At 40.1% G+C, this 21,025-nt stretch overlaps 1 protein-coding gene across 1 annotated transcript in view; it reads right to left on the minus strand.

Moving 5' to 3' along the window:
• SLC9A9 (solute carrier family 9 member A9) overlaps positions 1-21,025 on the minus strand; it is a 507,378-nt gene that overhangs the window by 185,956 nt on the left and 300,397 nt on the right. The window contains exons 10-11 of the mRNA XM_054585160.1: positions 16,630-16,743; positions 14,666-14,777 (exon numbers count right to left, since the gene is read on the minus strand). Coding sequence (XP_054441135.1) covers positions 14,666-14,777; positions 16,630-16,743 — 226 coding nt within the window. The remainder of the gene's footprint in view (positions 1-14,665; positions 14,778-16,629; positions 16,744-21,025) is intronic.

Below are 21,025 nucleotides of genomic sequence, written 5' to 3' on the forward strand. Positions count from 1 at the left end.
CCTTTCACTGCTTCATTCAGTACATGTGTATCTTAGGTAGCCATAACATAGTACCATAGACTATGTAGCTTCAGTAACAGATATATTGCCTCATGGTTTTGCAGGCTAGGATGACCAAGATCAGGGTGCCAGCATGGTCGGGATCTGGTAAAAGCTCTCTTCCTGGTGTGCAGAAGGCCATACTCTTGCTGTGTGAGAGCAAGCTCTGCGGTGTCTCTTCTTACAAAGGCAGCAATCCTATCATAGGGGCCCTACTTGTAAAACCTTCCAAAGGCCCCATCTCCACATCCCATCATATGGGGTCTGGGGATTCAGCATATGAGTTTGGGAGGGGGCGTGCACAGTTCAGTCCAGAGCAGTGTGTATTGATTACCTGCTTTGTGGCGGTTCTGTCCATTCTTAAGCCTATCTTCTTAACAGAGGGCTTTAGGACTAAAATAGTTTACTTAGGCAACCAGAAAAATACTACAAATGAAAAATTACTATTTACTTGGTTTCTTTTAGCAAACCACTATTTCCAAAGACCACATAGCATTTTGTTTAGAAACTCAGAAAATCTAGAACTCTATGTCAGACTTGTGTTTTGTTTCATTTTATGGGTACTTTGGCTCTTTGATTTTGCCTTTTATTTTCCTCCTTATTTTCTATACTTTTGGGGGTTGATAAACTATTGCATTTCATTTTAGATGGTTTACTTTGCAGAGACTTGACATATTTCACATAGTTAGTTGGAAAGTTAGCATCACCTTGGGGGAATAAAAGAATTACCTGCAGTTAAATGTGGTTTCATTTAAAATTGGCCTCTAAGGGATCCTTATGTAAATTATGTTGATGTTCTACTCATAACAATAGAAGAATATCAAAGCATATGAACCAATGAAAGCTTTCTAGCAAGAACCTCTGCTGTATTTTCCTGTTTATCTTTAGAGCACAAAAGTGAAGCAATCTATACATTTGCAAACTGAATGGTGAGTATCAGATACAGTTACAATTAAATCAAAGCAACATAAATGATTTTTATTGAAGGTGCGAAGCAATAGTTAAAAACTAAAAATTGAGTACTCGCTATGTATTGCTCAATAAACAAGACATTCGGCGGGGTAGAGGCAGGGACGAGAACTGGGGAATGATGGCCTCTATTCTAGGACTCATGGTACTACAAATGACTCTCTTAACTGGTAAATTCTGATAAGATGTGTGTTAGAGGTGTAGAGCCTGCTTTGCATGTATAGTCTAATGAAGAAAAGATAAGATCGCTACATTTCATGAGGGCCCAAATTATGACTATTGTCAACAAATGTGTAATGTTTAAGGCACTGGTGGGTTTAACTGGTGGGTTAAAGAGGTCTTTGCACCATGACTCATGGAAAAGACTGAGAGCTGTAGGTGGGGAGGGAGGGAGGAGGGGACTGATCGAAAGATGGTTAAGTGATTAGTCAAAGAACATATATGAAGGACCCATGGACATGGACAACTATGAGGGGACTTTTATGGAAGTGGGGGGCAGGCTGGATAGAGGGGGTGAAAGGGGAAAAAGTGGGACAACTGTCATATAATAAACAAAAGAAAAAATATATAGAGGTCTTGCATACATGATTTTCTATACCTCAATTATTTTCTCTTACCCAAACTGCCTCTATTTCTTTCTTCTATAACCCTCACCCAAACTTTGCCTAATTTTAACTAGTCTTCAGAGCTCAGTTGAGCAACAGATTTCTCTATGAAGCTGTAATGGGGTACAAAGAGGTGGGTCCCCTGAAAAGAGCCAAGTGTATCCCTTGACTGGGGGATGGGGGAAGTGGATGATATGGTGTTTAAGATACTTTGCATAATAATGGCAAGTTAATAACCATTCCTTTCCTGAAGGAAAGAGGACTGTCGCCGAGGGTGCTAGGTATCTGTGACTTTAAGAGTGTATAGTGACTCATGACATAGTCAGGGGCGGCAGTTAGCCAGCCAGGATGCCTCTGCATCACTGGGAACTCTTGCCCTGACTAAAGGTGGCAGCTGAAATAAGGTAAAAGATACTGGGGAATTGGCAAAAATGGCAGACACTAACACATCATAGGAGGGGATGGATATGAGGTCATGGAGGAAGTTCTGGGCCGAGACTTTAAATGAGGGCATGCCGAGAGAGAAGGGTGTCCACCATGAGGTCTCCCATGAGGTGTCCACCAGGGGAGGTCTCCATGAGGTGACATTTCCCATAAGAGGGAAGCCTCGAGGTCTGGAGTAAGAAAGAGGAGACCCCTCTGGGAAGCTTGCCTGGAGAAGATGGTGGCTGGTTCTTACCAGAGAAATGAGAGCAGAAGTGGTGCATGTTATTACTCGGTCAAGACTTTTAAGAAGCACCTGTTCCTGGCCCAGTTTCTCTTTCTCATGCCACCATTGTAAAGAGTCCCTACAGCAGTGGCTCTCACACGTTAGCTACATCAGAATCACCTGGAGGACTTGTTAAACCTTGGGTTGCTGGAATCCACCTCTGAGTGTCTGACTGAGTGGGTCTGGGTGGGGCTTGAAAATTTGCATTTCTAACAAGTTCCCAAGTGGTCCTGATACTCCTGAGGCAGAATAGCAAAAAACTAGATAAATTCTTTGGCAAGTGGAATGGAGAAACTGAGACAGAGAGCTGAACAAACTGGCTGAGCAATCTACATACATTCCAGACCATGCTAGGGCAGACCTGCCTTGGTCCTGGTCCCTCTGTGGTGACATTCTTTGAAGGTGAAACTGACCATGGAATGCTCTATAGGTTCATTTCGATGCATCAGCATATAAAGTGCACACCTGGAAAGCTGATGGATATTCTATTGAGATCCTCCCCCCTAGATATCCCTTATAATTCCTGTCTTTAGGAAACAGACAAAGGCCCTTATGGCTAAGGACCCAGTGCACGCTGTCTCTCTAGATCTTGCCCACAACTTCTTTCTTAAGCTCTAAGAGCCCCCTTGAGACTTGCGACTAAGGGAGCAGCAGGCAGCAGCAGCTTTCCCTGGGCTAACCCCCTGAACCTGTCCCCAAGGGCCCTTCTTTTTCCTCTCTAACTTGTTTCTTGAGCTTATGCATCCCAGCGGGCTCACTTCTTCTGCCTCTGTGACTTTCTTTCTAAAAGGCCAAGGCAGCTCTCTGAGCAACATGCTAGAATCTTCTCTTCAAGTGTACTTTCTCTTTGCATGCTTAATAAAGTTTCCCTTGAGCTAGGGTCCTTGGTTCTGAATTCTTTCTTTGCCAAACTCAAAAACTGAGAGCTGACATTGCAGGTAACATTCCTAGCCCAAGGATAACACTTTTAGAACCCTTGGCTTAGGGAATTACGGTGCTACAAAATGGAAGGAGTCTGATGATATCTGAAGCACCATCAGGAGAAGAAGCATATTTCCTCTAACCCCTACATTAATATCATCCCTGACCTGAGAGCATTTACTATTGTGGCTCAACCACTGAATATTGGGGGTTCAAGTGTTCTGGCAGTTTAGCCTATCCTGAGGCTCTCCATATCTTTCTCCTTACATGTCCCCTTAGAATCACAAAGTATTTTTTTTTAAAAGATGAGGAAATAGGAGCTGGGAGGAATGGAGTGGTCAAGGTTACATACTAAATGGTATGGATGGTTATTCAATTTGTGTTTTACCCTCTCTATTGAATAGGTAACTCATAACAGAGATAGGAAAATCATGGTTATCTTAAGAATTTGAGTTTTAAGGAAAGATGAAGGAAAAAAGAAAATTTTCTTTTCCTCTTAGGCAGAAGGTCAAGCTGAGGTGACATTTTGAAATAGATGTTTTGCTTTTTAAATCCTTATCCAAGGATGTGTTTTTATTGATTTTAGAGAGAGTAGAAGGGGAAAGAGAGAGCAAGGACAAGAGAGACAGAAATATTGATGTGAGAAACATCAGTTGGTCGCACCCATACACACCTCGACTGGGGATAGAATCCACATCCTACGTATGTGCCCTGACTGAGAACTGAACCTGCAACCTTTCTGTGTATGGGATGATGCTGCTCCACCCTACTGAGCTACCCAGGTAGGGCTGAAATAGATGTTTTGCCTTTTGCTCCCCAACCACAACTCTTTCTTCCCTCCCACATCTCCTCTTTGTTTTCACCTTGCTTTCTCCCTCTCCCCCACATCACTGACATTATGTTGCCCCTCAACCCACTCCCAGCCCAGGCCACGTTGATCGAACATGGTAGGTTTTTCACTCTCTAGCCAAAACTCCCATTTCTTCATGCAGCCAAGATGAACTTCCTGCCAGGAAAAAAATAATCAAAAACAATTGGAAAGCAGGAATCTGTTGAGAAAGGATAGCACACAATCCTCCTGAAGGACATGTGTTAAAATACTTGTTAACAGGCATGCTTTTATGTTTATTTGTAGAATTTAAAACAGCTCCAGGAAAGTCTGGTGACGTTTTTTCAGGCACTGAGGGAAGTGGGTGGTGAATGGGACCAGGGAGGCTATAAAGGGAAGGCAGGGATGCCATTCATAGGCAGGACACCTGCCTTAGTGTCTCCTGCACTCATCTCATGCAGAACCAGCATCTCTAAAAGTTCTCAGTGCTCTGGGAAGAGGCTTCCAGAGAAAGTCAGTGGGAGGCTGGGTGGTGGGGTCCCAGCCCCACTTACGGAGGTGTGGTCTGTCGGTGAAGGACTTGTTTGCACAAACAACACTTGAACCTCCCCAGTGTACCAGAGTTAATGCCCAAAATTTCTAAGTTACTTAGTGACACTATGGAAATTTAATGCAAGGCATCTTTAAATGTAACTGCTTTTTGCTTATTTGCATTTATCACTTACTTGAGTCAATCTTATTGACTTATTCTGAACTCTAGCCACAGGGCAGAGTTACAAGGATTTGTACCTGGCATAGACAGAGTAACTTTTTTCAACTTGGCTTGCATGCGTGGATAGTTTTCTAAGGTTATGTCTACATAATGCCAAAACAAGCAATTAGTAAGCAAATGCAGGCAGAAAAATGAAAAAAAAAATCATGCAGTCCATTTGTTTGCCTCAATGGGCAGACAGGTTAATTTGGTTCAAAACATCAATCAGATAATTGTGACACTGTGAACATCCTGAAAAACCAAAATGTACACAGAAAGTTCCTGATTAAATGACAAAATCATTTATTTTCCTGTGTCTTTCTAGGACCTTATCCTTGAAGCATAGGGAGGGGTGACAGGCCGTTGGAATTTTTCCTTTTGCTACCCAGCACCACTTGAGGACTGGTGGGCCCTCATTGGTTACAGTCTTTCACCGTGTACGATAGCTGAGTGAGGTACAAGATCTTGCCACTTTCTCACACTCAATAAATGTCTGAGTAGATAGTGACATTTTGCACACATCAGTTTTTCCCAGGGCAGGCTACAATATACCTTCCTCATAAAAACTGGTACTTTGAGTTACAACATTTTGATTCATGTATTAGTGCCATGATTAGATCACTGCTGGAACTACTGGTAGACTATCAACAACTGTCCTTAAAGGGAGGGGAAGAAGAGCCTTGGGTCCCGTTTTCCACAAGTACACCATTAGCACTTAACATTGGCCTCGGGCTCTGTCCTTGGCAGTGATTTGATAATCTGACAGTCGAACCTCCTTTGAAAAACCTCAGCCTGTGATAGGAGGTTTCCCCAAGAGCATTGTGAGTTTATATGAATCATGTCTCTGTGAAGCACTAATGACTGTCTCATCTGTGGTGGTTAAAGAAAGTGATGGAAACTCATATTTGTTGAGTGTTTCTGGAGGCAGACCCCATGCCAGGCATTTTGTATATACAAGGTCTGGCCAGAAAAAGTCCAGCCATTGTTAATATAACAAGAACAGTTTATGTGACATTGATGTATCCTGGCAGCCAAGAAGAGTGAACCAGAATATGCATGTACTAGTCAGTGGGGGTGGTAGACGTCGTTGAGTGAGGATACTTACTGTGTGGATGTCACATTAAAAATGACTGAGCGAGTAGAGCAACAAATCTACATCAAATTTTTCATTAAGCTTGAAACCCTTCAGATGATTCAGAGGGCCACAGTTATGGGCAACTGGTGATTGGCTGCTTCATCACAACAATACACCCGCTCATGCATCATGTCTGGTGCAAAGATTTTGGTGAAACATCAAATCACTGAAGTGACTCAGCCTCCCTACAGCCCAGATTTGGTGCCCTGCAACTTCTGACTTTTTCAAAAACTAAAATCACCTTTGAAAGGGAAGAGATTTCATACTGTTGGTGAGATTCAGGAGAATATGACGGGGCAGCTGATGGTGTCTGGGAGAACTGTATGAGGTTCCAAGATGCCTACTTTGAAGGGGACTGAAAGGTCATTGTCCTACGTACAATGTTTCTTATATCTTTTATCTTCTTCAGTAAATGTCTCCATTTTTCATATTACATGGCTGGGTATCTTCTGGAGAGACCTCTATTTTTTAGTCTGGTTTTCAACACTCACCATTTAAGGTAAGTATTATTATCCCCATTTTTATAGCTCCATGTGGCTAGGCTTACTTCAAAGCCTGACCCCACTGCACTGCACCAAAACAGTAGTTCCTACTTGGAAAATATTGTGTCTGCCAAATAGCAGAATCTAATTTGCTGCTTAAAAATGCAAGAGCTAGTAATATTTATTGCAAATTTATTTTGGAGCTAAGTGAAGAATGATAATGTTTGACCTAATAATAGGACAAAGCAACTCTATGGGGCTGGCCACAGTTCTCAGATATTTCTTGAATATTTTGAATTTATCCTAATCACATAAATTCACTCAGTATTTGAAACTGTGAGGACTGAATGGGATCTGCAATTCCTATGGGCCAACTATGCTTGTCTATTTTGTCACAGCAATGCTGCTGTGATCATCAGTCAAATGACTTTTTTGGGGACTGCTTGACACACTATTTAAAACATGTTCATGGCTCATTTCCAGCATTAGCTGGTTAGCCCTGTTCTAAGTGAAGACCTCAGGACACCTCCATTTGGCTCCTCTACTCTCTCGGGGCTGCCTTAAACCACGGGGGGTGCCATCTGAGAGTGATGGGGGCTGGTGGAAGTTCATCTGTAATGGAGAAAAAATCCTGGGCTTGTGTCACATTAACTGGTTCGTGGTCTTGTACTAGTAAGGAAGAGAGAGTGGCCTAATTGGTTACATGTGGTATGTCCAGGGCAGGAAGGACATACTGCACACAAGGGTGGGAGACACTGGATCCTGAGGGAGGGAGCTGCAGAGGGGGGTCGGGCATGGAACACCTGAGAGCATGGTGGAGCCCTCCAGGCCGCCTCTGTCTGCAAGCACCAGCAACAGAAGACAGAAGTAAGGACAGAGTCCCATTGCTTAGATGGCTCAGAGTCTCAGATACCTCTTGTATGCACATGTAAAAATATCCTTTTCCTAAGCTAAAGGTTTAGCCTGATTCTTGTTTTAAATCACCCGGCTCATAGAAAATTTCCTGGGTTTTAAATGAGATCTCAGGTTTTTAACTGAGAAACAAATGCATTCTCTCAACACAAAGCAAGCAAAGATTTTTAAAAAAGTATTCTGGGATCCTAACACAAATTTTGAGGAAGTGTTAACAACTTTTACTATTATCAACACACAGGGAAGGGGGTTTTAGCCAGAAGCGAGCATGGGGAACATGTTTTCTTTCATCTAAAACACGGAAGATTTTATTTGTTGACAGTCTGTTCTTAAAATTACTATTGCTTAAGTGACATTTTAGTGAAATGTCCATTTTCAGTTGGACAATGTTGCAGTTTGTTCGTTCATTTGCCCATCCATTCATGAGCTGTTTGTGGAAGGGTATTCACTCTTGACCATTCCTGTTCTATCAGCCCTGGGAACTTTCAGGTCCATAATTGGCAGCAGCTCTCAGGCCAGGCTTGCCTGGTTCCACAGCTAAGGAATAACAATTTTAAGGACAGAGGTCAAAAAATAAAATCTTTTGTTTTTTTTTAAAAATTATAGCGTGTTTGCTGCTGAGGTAAAGAGTGAGCCAAGTGAATGAGCAATGGCCTCATAAAGCTCCCAGTCTAAGGGGCATACAGGCAGGCAAATCAGAAATCATGGTAGAATGTGGTGGGTATTAGGAAGGGAGAAGTGTTGGGTCTATAAAAACAGATGAGAGGAACCAACCCAGACTTGAGGACTTACCAAGGCTTTCTATAGAAAATGATGTCTAAGCTGAATCTAAAGAACAAAAGGAATTAACTAAATAGAAGAGTGAAGTTTGGTGGTATGGAAAGGGTTCTGGGCAGAGGGAGAACCTGAGTGAATAGGAGGAAAGAACTCAGCATGCTGAAGGAACTGGAAGAAATTTTTTTAAAAACTGGCTAAACATTTTTGTGTTGATCATATGGCAAATGGAAGAATAAGAAGCCAAGACTGGCATCTAGGAGTGAGGCAGGAGGAATGAATTGAAGAGAGAAGTTCAGATCAGAAGCCATGAATTGTAATTATGTTCTAGGATGTGTTTCTCAAACTTACACATCCACATGAATTATCTGGGGAGCTCATTAGAAGGCAGACTTAAATTCAGCATTTCTAAGAAGCTCCCTAGGGATGTCAAAGATGCTGGCCTGAGGACCACCCTTTTGGGTATCAATAGAACACATGAAAGTGTCCTTTTTAAGTGGTGGCTGGTAATTGCTGTGAGACAGTCCTGGCTTAGTAAAATTCCATTAGCTCACGGAGTCACAGACATAGAGTCTAAGAGTGCCTAGGCACCGCTGAGACAATGGCATTGGCTCTTTACCTTCATGAATCCCATGCACGCTTTCCTCCTGGTTGCATTGACAGGGGAGCTGGGTCAAGCCACGATGGGTCAAAGTCTCCAATTGGCTATGACCATGGCCTAATTGTCAGCTCACCAAAAAGACACCGAGAAAGACAGCCTCTCGCACACCGACAGTGGTTTTTAAGCTGTCCTTCTGAAGAACACTGGTGTCCCCCAATTGAATAATAATGGCAGGCTTTCACCACTGAGGTGGAAAATGATTGATAACAGAAAAATTTCCTTAATTTATACTTTTTCTTCCATGCTTTTTGCTTAATTTGTTGGTGCTGGCAGCTATTTGAATGTTAATGTGTGCTGGGGGGCAACCGAACGGCCAACAGACAGCATGAGCCCCAAAACCTGGCGACCTGGTGCTGTGTGAGCTCATGGATGAGGTTTTATATTACTTTTGTACATTTCAGTCACATTTTCCTTGTTAAAACCCTTCCTTATTTATAGAATAAGGACACATCAGGGTTTCAATGTCTCTCAAAGTGCAGTGGAAATGGACACACTGGAGCAACATGTTCTCTGCCACTCCGCCAGGCTCCTCCGTCTGCCTGGGCACTTCTGTGCCTCCCTCTTGTCCAGGTCAGCACAGCAGCTCCGGATGGAGGCTCTGTAGCCCAGTAGGCCACAGTGTCCAAGTCACCATGGTTTCAGGAAGGTTGCCAGGGCTCAATTGGGCTTGACGTTTCCCCTCCTTCCAAAAACTCCTGGTTCTTATTTAGCTTTAAATTAAATAAAAATTGCAGCACATGGATTTGAATTAAAACAAGAGGCCTGATCTTTGTACTAGGCACTACATCAATAGGAAAGCTAATATGTGCAAAGCTCATCTCCTCCTTTAATTTAAACCACACAGCTCTGCCTCTTTGGTTTCAAAGGAGCTGAGAGCTGGGGCGCTGGGGCAGGGCAGTGCCCTCCTGGCATTAGCTGGGGCTGTGCTCAGGAGCAAAGGGAACAGTTTCAAGGGGAGCTTAGTGTCCTCTTAAGTCCTTCGTGTTGGTGCCACATGACGTACCACAGCAGTTCTGAACCCCTGGCCTTGAATCTAAAGAAGGTCTTAAAAATGTCTCAGGGTAATATTCCCCAATTGACTTTGACTACAACCTAGCTACCAAAAACAGAATTTGTGTTAACAGCTTCTCAAGACAGAACAGAGAAAGACAACTACTCCTGACCTTGACACCATTCCTCATTTTCAGTTCCCAAGGCTTTGTGTGCATATAGATTACAACATGATTTAGGTGGGTCTTTGCTAAGTGAGAAATTCAATCTGGGCCCTGACCATTGCTTCACTCAGTTTAATTCATTCCAGAGGCAAAAGGTGGAGGTAGAGTAGAAGGTGGTGGTGGCGGCAGTGGGAAATCCATGAACAACGTGAGATTTACTCAAAAACATTGCTGCCCCAGAGCCATCCACAGAGCTCCAGGCCCTGGTTTCAGTGTTACTGAAGGCCCCACTCAGTGCCAGGAGGTTAGTAACAAGCCACTGGACCGCTTCCTAACCTTCACCTCCAGGTATATCCAGATTTAGAGACTGGTCTGATTCGGGTTTTGTGGGGCCTGAGAAATGTACACATTTTGAGGGCATTATTTAAAAAATATAATACAAAAACTGTCTTTTACAAAAACTTTCTATACCACAGAACACACTGCTCGGGTCCCAAGATCCTTCCAGGGTCTTGGAAGGGGCCTGTGTAAACAAGGGAGCCTGAAGCATAAGTTTTATTAACTTTACAAGTGAATCTTCTGCTTGGAAGGTATGTCCAGCTCTTCTGCCCAGTACCAAAGAACACATATCTGGCACGAGTAAAGACTATGGAAAAGACAATGGAAAAGGGATTATCACATGGTAGGTGTAATTGATTAAGACAGAAAGTTCTGGGTCTTATTTGATTGGTGTTTGAACCACCTGTGGGGCACCACCCTAGGAACTGAGCATGGGCTGAAGCCAAGTTCTCTCTGTTAGGTGCAAAACTGTTGAGGGAAAGGCCCATGTCTTTGTCTTCGTTCACCCAAATGGCTACCCAAGAAATGGTGTCAATGAATGTCAGCTGCACGAAGAGCTGGATGACTACGAATGAGCAAATGTGTAAATAAATTCACACTGTCATTCCAGATGGAGGCTTATTGTTGTTTAACTTCTCCAAAGGATCATGAAAGTGTTTGGGGCTATGTACAGAGAGGCTTCATCTAAATTTATTAGTGAGACATGGACAACAAGATTCCACCAAAAGACTACTAAAGTCACCCTTCTAACTGGATAAACAAGATGATTCCAGGCATAATTAAGAACATTAGACTATATTTTAAAGTGCACATTCTTTAAAAGGACAGGCTTTTTCTTTTAGTTTCAGCAGGGGTTGTTCTCATATCCCCAGCACAAGCTAGACAATGTGTTATTTGATCTGCTTCTTCACCTCCTCCTCTGGTTTGGTTACCTTCATTTGACCTTTTACATTCTTTTTACCCTGGAAAATACATTTAAAACTGTAGGTCCTAGATGAGGTATAGTATATCAGAGTTCATAGCAAAAATCAAAGCTGAGTCAGGGGCATTCTCTTTTGAGGAAATGAATATCCTTGCATGTGGTGAACTCTCACTTATACTTCCTATATTCTGGTAGGGGTTAGCGGGTGCAGTGTAAAACCAGAATCAATGGCTAGAGGGGGTGTTGCCCATATGTTTGGTTTGTTTTGAATTAGATGGGGGTAGGTTTGCATAAGGAATATGTTAGACATGCTGGGGTTGTCCTGGGTTAGGAAGGACATGGTTTTGATTTAACTTTTGTTCTCATGACCTTGAGGGTAAATCTGAAGTGGTGTCAAGTAGATGAGAGGGTCTAAATTCAAAGCCAAGAAGCTTTGGTTCAGTCTCAATTTCATCTCTAATTGGTCTTGAGATTGTCAGCAAGATACACAATCTTCTCCCCCACCACTTTAATCTGCAAAAGAGACCAATATGCCTATACAATGTTGCCCTGGCTATGAATCTCAAAACATTGTTCATGAAAGGTCTTAGAAAGGTGTAGAGTGACTTGTGAGTTGAGCATCTATGATTCCATTACATAATGACATAACACTACAATCTTCTCATTTTAAAGGTAAGAAAGAAGACAGTTTTTAGTGGAAAATTCAATGTTCTTTCCACCATATGAGGAAATATTATCAATATTATTAACTTGTAATAGAAACAGCACTAGAAATATGAAGTAATCCAATCCCTTTGTTGTTCAGGTTCATTTCAATGTGAAAAGTGTACAAAACAAACAAACAAAAAACCAGTCAAATATATAAACACAGATAATTTTGGGCCAAGAAGACACTGATCCTTGAGGTTAAACTGCTGAACTGCTAGCCATAAGTGACCCAGTGAGGGGCAGATGACATAGATGCTCAATGTGGAAGACAATGGCTGCCATTCTCTGGACATTATAGTCATATGAATATAGGTGTCCTGAAATACTAGCATGACATTCTTTTTAAAGACAGAAGTAGCTGATTGGAATTCCAATGAATTAAATCAAGAATTTCTATCCCAGTAATGTGATGGAGTTATCTTTTTCCTTCCAGAGGATGGAGATGCTTCAAAACAGGGCCAGACAGTAAATATTTTATGTTTTGTGGACCATGTGGTTTCTGGTTCAACAACTCAACACTGACCTTGTCGTGCAAAAGCAGCCACAGACAACTGTTTAAAAAAAGCGGGGGATCAGCTGTGTTTCAATTTTATTTACAGAACTGTCATGGACTATATTTGGTTCAAAGGCCATAGTTTGCTGACTTTCTGCTTTACATTATCATAAAGATACCACCAAATTCTGGACTTCCTCACATCTCCTGGTCCTACACACTGTATTGCTGACCTCAGTTTTTAATGCAACCTCAATTCTATGGCTAAAAAAACATACATGCCAAACCCTGGAGAAATCATCAAGCCAAGTAGTCATTTGGGCAGATACTTCTAATTCAAAATATAGCTATCTAAAACCATGCACTGCTCAAAATTCTTTATAAAATAAAGCATTGTTTAAAATACAATATCCAACTTTTAAAAATAAGCCAGTATTCCCCAGGGCACAACTACTTACTGATGCTCTGATAGGAAAGAAGGAAGAGTACTGAATTTTGCCATGGATAATGTGCACTTTTTTACTGAAATTTTTGAGGGAAAAATAAAGATGCACATTATACATGGGAGTACATTGTATATGGCAAAATTCAGTACTTCCTAATCCCTACAAATGCTTTGTGAAAACAGCAACCCAGTGCTGACTGCCTATTTATAAATGATCAAATTTGCCTTTTGATTTCCCATAACATAAGTCAGCTCATTGCCAAAGTTCATTGTTGTCCTATGTCAAAAATCGTCTGTCAGTCCAACTTATCCTCTTTGTGATTCCCTCTTTGACTCTAGCATGTCTATAAATGTAGGAAAACACTGTCTGATGACTACAGAAGATAATTTTAAAAGACCCTCACCTAGGATATGTTTATTAATTTTAGAGAGAGAGGAAGGTAGATGAGAGAGACAGAAGAAAGGAAGAAACATTGATGTGAGAAACATCAGTTGGTTGCCTCCCATACACACCCCAAAGGGGGATCAAATCCGCAGTGTTTGAGTTCTTGGGATGATGCTCCAACCAACTGAGCAACCAAGCCAAGGCAGTAGTTTTTATCTCTGGATATCCACTTGCCTGTACTTTATTAAATAACTCACTCTCAACTTTGGAGTTTCCACCCTTTACTGTGTGGAACAGGCTAGAATGAAACTGAAGGTGAAACTAACTTTTATTCCTAGTACTACTTCTAAAAATGCAGGTTTTGAAACACCTTGTTGGTTTAAAGTGGAGTTCCCCTAGACCTGAGCTGAGAAATGCTTTTGTCCTTGGTCAAGTTACTCAACCTCTTTGAGATCCTGAACTTTAGTTTCTCCATCAAAAAAAATGGGTTAATATTTACTTCTTAGGATTGCTTTACAGTGAATAGCAAACAGTAAATATTCAATCAGTGATAGCTTTGGAAACATTTTGCATATCCTCCTGTATACCTGAAATTTTATTTGGAATTTGCTCTCTTCTGAGAGAAGTTATTGTTTGTTTTACTCTCACATATTTTCCAATGAACTGCCTGTGAGTGTAAAGTGAGTGCATACATGCCTAGAAGGCATGTAAGGGGAAAGGTCTCCAAACAGGAAAGATGAATGGTAGGAAAACTGGTTGAACAAAAAGAAACTGCAATCCCCAGAGTAGTTCTTGGTCACCAAATTCATTTGGTGTATTTTCTTTTGGAAAAAGGAGCCTTCAGGCATGGGGCAAGCAAGCAGCACATACGCTTCTTGAGAGTAGACTTTTTCAGTTCATCTACCAGTGCCTGGAACTGCTCTTAGCACTTGGTGACTGTGCAATTAATACCTGTTTTCTCAGCTAATAACTCAGCATTCTTAGGTATATTTCTTTTTTTGTATTAACCGTGAGAACCTCCTAGAGCTTGGTATAGGAAAGGGACAGCGATTCTAGGGAGAAGGACAAGGATGACACCATTTACAAACTACTTACCTTCAAGTAAGCAGTTTATGAAATGATCATGCAAATTCCCCAATATAAAAATTGATCTGAAATAGGTCAGGAGAAAGTCCAATACCTACTCTAGGCCAGTGTCTGGCAGGTGCTGTACCTTGATGTCATCCCAAGATTTCCTTTCCTTTCATTTTTTTTTTTTGAAAGAAAAAATCCCACTATTGCTCAGAACTTATGGAGTGTCAGCATGGTGCTGGGTACAATGGAGTAAATAGGAGTTATGTTTCCCCAGAAGGTCTCTACGTCTCCCCATGGTTTTCTATAAAATGAATGAGTAAGAGAAGAGTAGGATTGATGCCAAATATAGTTCACGTACCTGAAAACATCATCATATGTTGGAAGTTCCAGGGGAGTTTATGCTTCCGGCCCAGATTCAGGAGGAAGGAGAGGGGATATATGTTGCAGGCTCTGGCAACAAAAATTGCTAGCTGTAGATAAGCGCAGGAAGACATTGAGGAAAACGTGCTACAATGAGGGTGTGAGTCTTGGACCTTTAAATTTTATGTTCCGTAATTTCTCTATATTATGACCCAGAAAACAGGGATAAACATGTCAATACATGCATGTCTAACTTGCTTCCAAAATTCATCTTTACATGCCAATTCTTTTCCAGAAATAATAGAGAACTCTGCATTTCTTTGAATATATATTTGGCTTACAGTTGTTAACCCAATACCATTTCAATCACTGTAAATTTTCTCATCACATTTCCTTCACTGATGACTAACTTTATGTTCAATTCTGCTGCAAAACGGGAGGCAGAGAGCATGCAGAGGCTATGGCATTATCTTCTCAAGCAGTACTTTAGAAAGGATAAATGTACTTTGGCTCCTGATTACTATCTCACTTTCCATCACTTTATACTCCCTATGTCTAGTAAGCTTCACTTATTTTATTTTATTTTTTTGGTGCATTTAATTTTGGAGGAATTGCCTATCTAAATGTCTAATATGATGAACACTTTAAGAGGCATTTTATTAAATCCATACTTTAAAGGTTAAAATTTATGACAATATTGGTGGTAGTCATCTCTCCCTTTTTGCTGTTTTGGACTCCTTCCCTGATAGTTTACTTCAGTGATTTTCAACCAGTGTGCTGCAAGAAATTTTAAAAGATGCAACACCTGATGGTTTAGTGAGGGACAACTGACCTCTTTTCCCTTAGACTGTCAAATAAAAAAATGACAACAGCCAACAAAACAATAGTCATCTGGTGTGAAGGAATCAAAATTATACCTATGTTTTTTTTTGTCAGATCAGCAAAATATATATATATTTTTTGGTGTGCTCTAGAATTTTAATAATTAGTTTGTGTGTGCCATGAGATGAACAATGTTGAAAATCACTGGTCTACCTATTCTAGTTTGCCCTCAAATCAGAATCCAAGTGCACCCTCCTAAAATCCAAGTTTTGGATGAAATTTGAGGGTTGAGTGGAGTGCTCAGTGAAGAGAAAACAAGAGGTAAGTGCAGGTAGATGCTTGGTTAGAACAGGGCTTTGGCACAAGGGTCAACTCTCCTGGCTGTAAGGTCATCTGCCTGTGATCTGAGGTGGCATTTGTCCATTTACAAGTGGCAAGAAGGACAGCAGCTGCTGACTATCCCTGGGGATACCCCCGGGGCCTTGGTATCCTTTTGTTCAGATATCCACCCCCACTGGGAATGCCTATATGCCAGGCCTAGGGCTACAAAGTCCTCTGCATTTAAAGTGAGGTCTAGATTTTTCGTTATTTTGTTTATAAAAAAGGGTTATCTTATTAAAATAAACTTATCTGTGCACAATGATCAAGATACTGAAAGCACATCCATTATGCCAACTTCATTTGGTCTTTACTCTGTAGATCCTATTTTCAAAGTCCTTACTGGAAAGATTTTACCATCTTGTAATAAAATTATTTCTAAAGCTTCATAATCCTTGCTGTCTTCTGATCATGCTAATGCAGATTAAATATATTTCTCTATAAAGAATGGATTGACATTTTTATGTAAATGATTCATAATTTTAAACATGTTTTGAATATTCAAAAAAGTCACTCCCCTTTAGTGCTCTCCTTTTATTTCCCCCAGTATTTTCCAAAGTTCTTACACTGAACCATATGCATTTATTAAAGTTCCCAATTTCTTAGGATGCTTTTCTCCCCTAACTAGAAATTATGTATCTGCCATAAATTTTGCCCTTCAGTAAACCTGAGGAAATTATTTTAACAATTTAACAGAATAATCAGTAAAAGTAAGTCGTTCGTTCTCTTGCATCACCCCATGTTCTATATTTCAAAGGATACGAAGGCTCCAAGTATAAAAAGAGCATTAAAGATATGATTCTGGAATGTGAACAACGCCAGGCCCATGTAACAGAAGATGACATTCTCAGCCAAGAAGTTCATAAATTCAAACAACTGAAAACAAAACAGAAACCAAAACCATTAATTATGACTCAGGTTTGAATCCACTTAGTAACCTGTACCATATATGATGATTGGATGATTCTCCTTTATCTAGAAAGGAGTCCCTTTTGCATTGCGCTTAGCTTTTGCAGGCTAGCTGAATCTACTGTGGCTCTCTACCCAGTGACAATGCCACAGCCATGTGAACATCCCATTCTCCTTTCCAACTGCCAGGCTGCCAGAGATACCCCTGGGTAATCTTAGCCAGCATGGATCTCCCATGGAACAGCTCCTACTGTGGTGATGAATATTCTGTTATAGAAATCGAAACTACATGATTGTTTAAGATGCACTGTAGTAAACAACGATTGTTTAGATCCTTCCACACATCACTCAGTAGGTGCCCTTGAGTTTCCAGAAACTGAAAAAAAACAAAAACTTCAGCTAAATTATTCTCCTCTGGCAGGCAGGAAGGGCAAACTCGGAAAACTTGGAAACTTGTAATAAGCATGAATGTCAATTATAGTTCAACATTAGAATGATCAGAAAGTATATTTTAAACTTCAGACAATGAGACTCATTAAGTTGACTGATGTAGTGATATCCATTAAATGCCTACAATTTCAAGCTGGTTAAAAAAAAAAAAAGATGATTAATCCCAGGGATCAGTTTAAACAGCAAGAACACAATAGATATGTCAAATTCAGTCAGAGGCATGGGGTAATAACAACTATACTGAAAAATGCTCCCCAGAATTATTCTTAGACCATTAACTAAACAATTTAAGTTTAACATGAAAAAATGTTCTCCTACTTTCAGATTAGAAGCAAAAAGGAAATGTGTCCAGGAGCTATAAAAGAGGCACATTTAGAAGAGACTTTAGTTTATATTCCAGACTTTTCATCTGAAAGTTCCTAAAACTTCATTCTCAGAGCTAAACAACTCTGGAAGCCTTTCTCTTGGCTTTTTAAGAACTCATTTTATTTTCATGTAATGTGTTTACAGTGCTATAAATAATGCCCAATACTTGTTTACTGACAGCTGACAGGAAGACAGAACTTGTCAGAAACGGTATTTAAAGGCAATAGAAAGAGTGGATTAAAAAAGACACAGTTCCTTTGGTGCAAGATAGTATTTCTGCAAAGGCAGCAATTGTCCGTTATCTGAGCGCTCGTTTTACATCCTAGGAAAGCTCATCTAAACAAACTCTGCCACCCAAATAACCACGGAACACTCAAGAACATGGGGGGAAATACGGGGGATGGGGAACACTTTTCAACCTCATGAAAGCTTTACTTTTCCAAAAGTGATTTGGCTGTTTTGATCTGCTCAGTCTGCCATAACAAAATAAAAAAAACAGGCTGGCTTAAAACACAGAAATTTATTTGTCCCAGCTCTGGAGGTTGGGATATCTAAGATCAAGGTACAGGATGATCTAGTCCTAGGGAGGACCCTCTTTCTGGTTTGCAAACAGTGGCCTGCTTGCTGTGTCCTTCCATAGTGGAGAGAAAGATCACCTCTCTCCTGTCTCTTCTTACAAGGGCATTAGTCCCATTCATGAGGGCTCCATTCTCTTGGCCTAATCACCTCCCAAAAGCCCCACCTCTAAATACCATCACAGCGTGGGTGAGGACTGCTTCTTCTGAATTGGTGGGCGGGGCACAAACATTCAGTTCAGAGCTGCTATCTTGTTTTTAACATTTGTAAATACATGTCAAGGTTAAATTCATAGAGCCTCTTCCCCTGTGTTATTTTACTCTAGATGGGACATTTTTCCAATTAGGATCCATTCAATATCGTCTCGGTGACCACTCTCTGATTTCCCTTTGGGGTTAATCTTTTTCCCCCACTGTCAGCCCCCAGATTGATGCCTCCATAGCTCAGAGATGGACTATGTGATTTGGGACTAAATGACTCTAATCAAAGCATTTCTCCAGCCAGCATGCTTGATTCAGAATGGATGTGATGCATTGTGAGCCAAAGAAATACAATGAGGCCTTTGCTGGGAACGTTGGGACAAAGACTCCCACCTTTTCAGTGTATGACAATTCAGTTGAGTGCAGGCTAAGGGAGCTGCTGTTAGCCATCTTCATCTGGGGAAACAACCATCTGAGAGAGAAGCCATATCCTGATGACACTATTTAATACTCTGTGTTCATCATCTCCCAAAGCAAAATCTACTCTTGGAGTTTTTAATTAAAGAGACCAAGAAATCACTTTTTGATTGGAGTTGTGGTTTCCGTCGCTCAAAATGCTACAGACTGCTTTATAGTCCTGCACCAGTTTAACAAAACAAAACAAAATACCTCTCTGGCTCAACAGAGATGATAAACAAAAGGGTGTATGGTCAACTTTTTTGACTTTTTTTCAGTTAGTAGCAAAGTCTGTTATCCCTACCCACTCCCACCATCCAATTTTAATCTATTTCTCACCTTAAAAGTGGAAATAAGTATATAAGAAAAATCAGAGTTTTGTTTTGTTTTCCCTATTGGTTGTTTAGATGTGATGAAAATTTGTCCTATACATTTTACATGGAAACCCATGATATTAAATATTTGTCTTAGATGTTTTCTTCCTTTGGATTACTCAGAGTTTTAATTCTATTTATTCATTTAATTTATTGAAATCTAACACTGACTAAAATTTCAAGTAACTGCGTATACATTGTATAAAACTTTGATGTTCCATTTAGGTCCACTTGTGGACCTGCTCTTTGTTTCAGTATCTAGTCCTGTACCAATACCACACTCTTTTTAATGACTGTACATCCATAATACATTGTAACATTTCATAGATATAGATTGTTCCCATACTCTATCTTCTTCAGAATTTTCCTGGTTATTTTTGCATGTTTAAAACTGTTTTTACTGATGCTTAATTACTCAGAAAAGAGTATAACTCATATCCTTATAGTTTAAGATTTATAAAGGGAATATTACTAGCACCCAGGAATTACTCCTGCCCCTCTTTCTACTTACACCTCCAAACTCAATGCAATTACATACTATTAACTCTTCATCATCACAAGTGAGCTTTCTTTGTTTGTTTATAAATGGAATCAGAGAATATGTAGTATATCATATTTGTCATCTTTTGCTCAGCATTGTTTGTGAGGTTATTCATGTTGTATGTAGAAGTAGCTTATGTTTTTATTATATAAATATATCATTATTTATTCATTCTACTAATGACATTCATTTGAGTTGTTTCCAGTTTCGGGCTGTGACAAAATTTTGCGGCTGTGACTACAGGCTCGCATTTCCATGGAATAGTTGCAACATGGTGCCCAGCAGTTTCCTAAAGTGATAGCACCAGTTTGCACTCCCATCAGCAGTTTCGGCTGAGTCACATTTTTTGCCAACACTGGGTTTGAGGGCTGTTTTTCAAATACACACTTTTGCCTCTTGACATTGCCATTTGAATTTAGGAATCTGTCTATTTGCACAAAAATCAACCACTTGCATTTTAGTTGGAATTGCCTTCAATGTATAGATGAATTTAGGTAGAATGTTCATCTTTATAGTATTAAAACAGCATCCATGAACATCATATATTCTTATAACTATTTTGATTTTCTTTAATTTCTCTCAGTAATTTCTTATAAAAATTGTGTATCTTCTATTAGATTTATTTTTAGATATTTGATGTCTTTTCGTTGCTATTGTAAATGGCATTCTTTTCAAAGTTTTTTTCTAGTTGTTTGTTGCTAGATACACATATACAATTGGTTTCTTATTGATTTTGTATTCAGGGCCTTACCAAATTTATTTAATAATTCTTATAATTCATAATCATGTTGTTTACAAATATAGTTTGGCCTTTTCCTGTCCAGTCATTATTCATTTTGCATGTTACACTTGTTAGAGGATACAGAGCAGGAAAGAAGTGTGGGAGAGCTTCTTCACCTTACTCCCAACCTCAAAGGGAAAACTTTCTCTGCTAACTTCATAGAAACTCTTTAACAGATTAATGACATTCCCTTCTATTCCTTTTTAGAATATGGACTTAATTTTCTAATATTGTCTTCAGGACTTTTGTGTCTATATGACAAAAGACTGGCTTATAATTCTCCTTTCTTATTTAGTGTTTACCAGGTTGTACTGTTAAAGCTACTGATGTTTCATGAAGCAGGTTCCTGTTCTCTTCCTTAAATGTTTAGAAGAATTCCGGGCTTGGAATCTTCTTTACGGAAACTTTTTTTTTTTTAACTACGGATACAATTATTCTAATAGATATAGCATTAGTCAGATTTTCTATATATTTCTATATTAGTCTTAGAAAGTTATGTCTGTCG

Source organism: Pteronotus mesoamericanus, unplaced genomic scaffold (assembly GCF_021234165.1).
Source record: "Pteronotus mesoamericanus isolate MK-2021 breed Mesoamerican mustached bat unplaced genomic scaffold, CSHL_Meso_final contig_82, whole genome shotgun sequence".
Lineage (NCBI taxonomy): Eukaryota > Metazoa > Chordata > Mammalia > Chiroptera > Mormoopidae > Pteronotus > Pteronotus mesoamericanus.